The 6,185-nt window shown below is 39.3% G+C and overlaps 1 protein-coding gene across 1 annotated transcript; it reads left to right on the top strand.

Annotated features, from left to right (window-relative positions):
* The first annotated feature begins 2,232 nt into the window (after positions 1-2,232).
* On the top strand, positions 2,233-3,277 carry LOC119802962 (mas-related G-protein coupled receptor member B4-like). Its single transcript, XM_038314164.1, has one exon. The coding sequence runs from the start codon at positions 2,276-2,278 to the stop codon at positions 3,275-3,277; it is 1,002 nt and encodes a 333-aa protein (XP_038170092.1). The 5' UTR covers positions 2,233-2,275.
* The last annotated feature ends 2,908 nt before the right edge of the window (positions 3,278-6,185 follow it).

Raw genomic sequence — 6,185 nt, 5'->3', positions numbered from 1 at the left:
TCTTTAATTTGTTTATATCCTTGAACACAGGACTTAGCTCCATTCCACTTCCTGGTGCCCTTTTCTCCTCAAATTGTACATTTTGAAGGTTTTCTTACTCAGCTTGCTTCTTTTCATTCTAGCACTTCATAAGTGTGAATTCAAATAACCACAGGACAAGTTGATACAAGGCTGTTTGATACAATGCAATTAATGAAAAACTCTTCAATTTAGACTCGGTCAATTTTTTGGACACGTGAAGAAATTATCCATATTCTTTACCACAAAACCACAAGAATAATTTCTAGGCCACATACTAACATTCTTCTCCTCTCAAACCTCTTGAGCCAAACCCCCACAGTTCAAGTCTCCCTCAGCACCACTGTCTTCCATTGACTAGAAAAACACTGGCTAGCAAAACCAGTCACAATGAGAGCTGAAGCTGAAATGATCCCTTTTTGCTTCCTGGTTCCATTTCATGAAGCCAAAATGCCCATTGGTGAGCACTTGTACCCACAACTGTCATGCTACTATCATCAACAAACTTGATTTTGGGGGGCTGGCTGCTTACCTAGTGCCAGTCTGCCTGTTTTAAGTTGTTGATTGTAGGAGGGGAGAGCCACTTGTTGATCCCTGGCCACTAAGCTCTGAAATAATCACACAGAAACTGTATTAATTAAATCACTGCTTGGCCCATTAGCTCTAGCTTCTTATTGGCTAACTCTTACATCTTAATTTAACTCATCTCCATTATTCTGTGTATCACCACAAGGTCGTGGCCTATCAGCAAAGTTTCAGCATGTATATCTCTGGCAGAGACTCCATGGCTTCTCTCTGACTCGACCTCCTTCCTTCCAGCATCCAGTTTAGTTTTCCCCACCTACCTAAGTTCTGTCCTATTAACAGGCCCAATGCAGCTTCTTTATTAACCAATGCTATTCACAGCAAACAGAGCGGATTGCCAAATTAGAAAATGCCTCAGATGGTCCCCCAAATGAAAAATGTGTGTCCTCATGGGGTGATCAAGGCTTCAAGAATGTACGGTACAATCTTGGTGAAGACAATTGAGTTTGCTGGGTGATTTTCTTCAAAGACCAAGTGTGAGGTTAGCTTTTATGTCTTCTGGATGCTTTCCCTGATCCTGGATCTCTGTCTCAACACTCTCAGATGTTTTCTCCTTCATGAAGGCCTGTCTAAAAACAGAAGATATCCAGAAGGATCCTGTGATGCAAAGCTGCCTATGTATATACTGTTCAGGCTAAGCTACTGAAAGCCCAGGAACAGGCCTCTTTCTGCAGCCCTGGCCAGTGTGGAAAAGAAAAGCTGTCCTTTCTTCAAATATCTGTGTGGCTTTAGGGGTGAGAAATAGAAGCCTATTAAGGATGCCTGTATGGGCTAGTGGAGTGGAAAGAAAGCTCTATGTAGATGCTACCTGTCAAACTATGCTGCTCTCTTTTCCAGAGCATGTGTGTGCATGTATAGACCTCAAAGCTCTTCTCAGGGGTTGGGACCCTCTTGCAAAATGGAGGTGCTCTCTATTTTTCTGCAGCACACTCCACACTTTTCATGTCAGAGACCTGTGCCTTTGCATAAAATACAAGTAACGGCCAGAATATTTACTACAAATTTTCAACAACCCTTGAAACTGGGGTTCATTTGCTCATTTGTCATAGTTCTTGACTTTCCACTGTAAACCTATAGATAACACGATGATGGTGACATAATTACAAACAGACGAGTGCCTGATGTCCTTCAAGGCTTCTCTGCCTTCTAGTTTTCATATTATAAAATGAAGGCTTAGCCCTTCTAGAATAAGAAGTGTGACTGTGTTTACACATAGATCTTCATAAGAAGTCCCATTGCCTTCATTATTCCATTTTTCCCATTTAATAGACCCCTTACAGAGACTGAGTGCAGCTATGGCTTGTGCCAGGATCTTCCATATTCCTACACATGAGAAGGAACCTCAGCCCTGGAACAGGAAGAAAGTTAGTTTTGAAATTCTGTCTCTTCCAAACACAGCATAAGATGCTTAGCAACTGTACTGGTACCATCAACTACCCCGATATCACTAGGGGCATTGGTCTGCAGATAGACTGAATAGTACAAACTGGGTTTAAAAGAAGTTTCTAGAATTTGGGAGTTTTGATAAATTGCTGCATCTCTGCAAACCTGTTTCCCCTTCATTATTAACCTGTGGCAGTTACTCTGCCATAGCCAGGTGGTCTTGACAGAAGGAATCATGCATTCATATCTCAATTTACTTTGCAGGAACGCTAGTGGAAAATTCCCAAGCATGGATCCAACCACCCCAGCCTGGAGCACTGACAACACAACAATGAATGAAACTTACTACACTAGAAACTTACCCTGTATTGACTCCATCCCCATTATTCTGAATATTCTTAAAGCTGGCATTGCCATGGTTGGGCTGGCAGGAAATGCCATAGTGCTATGGCTTCTGAGCTTCCACATACAAAGGAATGCCATCTCTGTCTATGTTCTCAGCCTGGCTGGGGCTGACTTTCTGTCCCTCAGTTTTCTGACTGTGTATTCTCTGGAAAATATCCTTTTTTATTTCCATGCCATCTACTTCGTTATTCCTATCTATCTTGTCAGTGTATTCATCTTTGCTTACCTTGCAGGTATGTGTATGGTTGCAGCCATCAGTGCTGAGCGCTGCCTGTCTGTTTTGTGGCCCATCTGGTATCGCTGCAAACGACCAAGACACTTATCAGCTGTCATATGTGCCCTGCTCTGGGCCTTCTCTCTACTGTTTACTCTCCTGTTAGGGTATGATTGCGGCTTACTAGGTATTCGCTATTACAACTATTCTTTCTGTAGGAGTTATAATTTTATCACTGCTGCATTTGTGATAGTATTATCTGTGGTTCTTTGTGTATCCAGCTTGGCCCTGTTGGTCAGGGTCTTCTGTGGCTCACAAAGAATTCCTGTGACCAGGTTGTGTGTGACCATTACCATCACGGTGCTGGTCTTCTTATTCTTTGGTCTGCCCTTTGGTATCTATTTGTTCCTCTTAAATTGGATTGAGGAGTTGGATAAAGTTTTCCTTTGCCTTGTTATTGAAATGACAACTTTGCTATCCTGTGTTAACAGCTGTGCCAACCCCATCATTTACTTCCTTGTTGGCTCCGTTAGGCACCGCAGGTTCAAGAGGCAGACTCTGAAGTCACTACTGCAGAGAGCCATGCAGGACACTCCTGAGGAAGAAGGTGAAGAAAGGGTTCTTCAAGAAATCCTGGAGAACAGGAAACAGTCTGGTGTAGTAGTTGAGTGAGTCCTTGATCACACAGAGTTGTTTTGAGAATCAACATGGACTTTATTTAGATGGGCCACTTTCAAAATCTTTTTCAATTGGTTGAGAAAACAGACATTCTGAAGAAATAGGGTAAAATCCAGCTTGTTAAACAGAAAGTGACTACAACATCCTAAAACTTCCTTATGTGGGCTCACTGCATCTGCTTGTGATATAATTTTGTAACCAAATGGCTTGAGGCCAGAACAGCTCCCACTGTAAACAAACCCTTCCCTCCAAAGAAGGTCCAGAGCAGTGCAGGGAAGGTCGGGATTTCTTTGGTCATTGAACTTGATAAATATTAAATGAATATTATATTCTATAGAAATGTCCCTATTTTCCACAAGTTGCTTTCTAAATGTTAAGAGAAATTAATTGAAATTCCCACAATCCCAGTTTCCTTCATGAATATTGAAGCTTGGTATGACTTAATTGCTTCCTTCCCTTGGCAATTTGTATAGTGTTTTCTGGAACCATGGAAGTCTTACCACAGGAAAGAAATTACATCAAGCTCAGATCATGTAAGTCCTTTGTCCTAAATGTGAAGTGTGTTCAACAATAGGGGTGTACCCTCATCCACTAAGAAACGACCATTGATTACATATATAATCCATATTGTCTGGGGAGTCACAAGGACTACACTGACTATTCGGGTGGTGGTGGCACACGCCTTTAATTCCAGCATTCGGGAGGCAGAGGCAGGCAGAACTCTGAGTTCGAGGCCAGGCTGGTCTACAAGAGTTAGTTCCAGGACAGGCTCTAGAAACTACAGGGAAACCGTATCTCGAAAAAAAAAAAAAAACAAAAACAAAAACAAAAATCAAAAGGCAGCTTCTCATGCCAGGAACTGGTTCTGTGGAGATTATTGTTAGGATAAGTTGCTTAACTTCCTTTAAGATATGTGTGTGTGTGTGTGTGTGTGTATGTGTGTGTACATGCAAATATGTATACATGTAAATACGTGCATGGATATATATGTAATCATGTATTTGTATAATTTCAAGGAAATATAAAATATTATAAACCCTTAAGGCCTTAAAAAGCAACCTTCCTATTATTTGTCCCCATCCCTCCTCTCCTTCTGTATTGACCTTCCACCCTCCACCCCAGTCAGATTCCCTCCCCATTTTTCCATTTCCACTTATATCATCTCTATCCTGCTATTCCCTCCCAAGATCCCACATATGGTCTCTTTATGCATTTCTGGCTTGTTGTATATGCACATCTGAGAATTTGGAGCTAGGAACTACAATAAGAGAGACTGTGTAGCATTTGTCCATATGGACAGGACTCCATTTGCTAAGGATTGAGGCAAGCAATTGATGAGTGGGTCTTCATAAAACTAAAACCTTCTGCACAGCTAAAGAAACAATCAGTCGAATAAAGAGGAAACCCACAAAATGGGAGAGAACCTTTGTCTGTTATACACCAGAGAAAGGGTTAATATTCAGAATACATAAAGAATTTTAAAATTAAGTGTCAAAAAACCAAATTACCATTTGAAAACTGCTCTGGGACCTATAGAGAGATCTCAAGAGAATAAATAAAAATTGCTAATAAAATCTTGACAAGGCCTTTTCATCCTAAGCAATGAAAAAAATGCAAACTAAAACAACTTTGACATTTCATGTCATGCCAAGCAGCTTGCTTAAAATCAATTTAAAATCTGAAACCAAATGTTGTCTAGGTTGGGGAGAATCAACTCCTACTCATTTTTGGAAGGAATGTGAACTGGTGTAGCTGCTCTGGAAAACAGGATGGAGAATCTTCAAAAGACTAAAACTGTATCTCCCATATGACCCAGATATACTACTCATTAACATAGGACCAAATAACTAAACATCCTAATCCACAGAGACCTGTTCACCAGTGTCCACTGATACCGTATTCACATAAGCCAGGAAATGGAAACAAGCCAAATGTCTTCCACGGGATGAATGGATAATGAAAATGTGGTACATATACACAATGGAATACTACTCAACTGTAAACAAAGAGAAATCATGAGATTTGTCAATAAAGGGCTGAACCTAGAAAATATATCTTGAGATGTAACATTTCTTGAAAATAATACTTCAATCTTAAATGTTGCTGTGTTTGACACTTTAAAGTATAATTAAGAAAAAGTACTATGTACACATAAACAAATGCATATTTCAATAAATTGACTTGATAAATGTAACTACTTGACAACAAAACCAATCAAGATACAAAATACTTTCTTGCCTCTGTGAGTTCCCACATTTTCCTCCAATCATAACTGTTGGAGGTCATTACTATACATATTTCCAATTTAATATAAAATTAAGATGCCAACTGAATATATATATATATGTATACATATATACATATATATATATATATGATATGGAATTTTCCTCTGTGAGCTATAAATATGTTTTATTGTCATTGGTTAATAAAGAAGCTGCTCTTAGTCAATAGATTAGTAGAGTATAGCCAGGCAGTAGCTGCTGAAAGAGATAAATGCCCTCGAACTGTGCCTGTAAACCACAAGCCTCGTGGTAAAATATAAAATAATAGAAATGGGATAATTTAAGATATAAGAGCTATCTATGAAATACTCCAAACTACTGTCCAAGCAGTGTTGAAGTTAATATAGCTTCTGTGTTACTGTTTTGGGTCTAGGTGGCAGGGAATGGAATAAGCAGCCTCTGCCTACATATGTGTGTATATATATGTATGTATGTATGTATGTATATGTATATATGTGTGTATATATATGCATATATGTGTATGTATACATATAATGTAAAATTCTTTTTCTCCAAAAGACGCTTTAGAAAAAAAAAATTCTTGAATGCAGTGCACTCTAACTATATAGAGATCTTGGGTTGTAAAGTTATCTTTATTTCATCTTGTGTATTTGTTA

The sequence above is a fragment of the Arvicola amphibius genome, chromosome 12 (assembly GCF_903992535.2).
Source record: "Arvicola amphibius chromosome 12, mArvAmp1.2, whole genome shotgun sequence".
In the NCBI taxonomy this organism is placed as follows: Eukaryota; Metazoa; Chordata; class Mammalia; order Rodentia; family Cricetidae; genus Arvicola; species Arvicola amphibius.
This window is presented reverse-complemented; position numbering and strand designations above follow the sequence as displayed.

What these genes read in the sequence shown, in the direction of transcription:
- LOC119802962 (XM_038314164.1), top strand. Translation starts at nt 2,276, where the DNA reads ATGGATCCAACCACCCCAGCCTGGAGCACTGACAACACAACAATGAAT.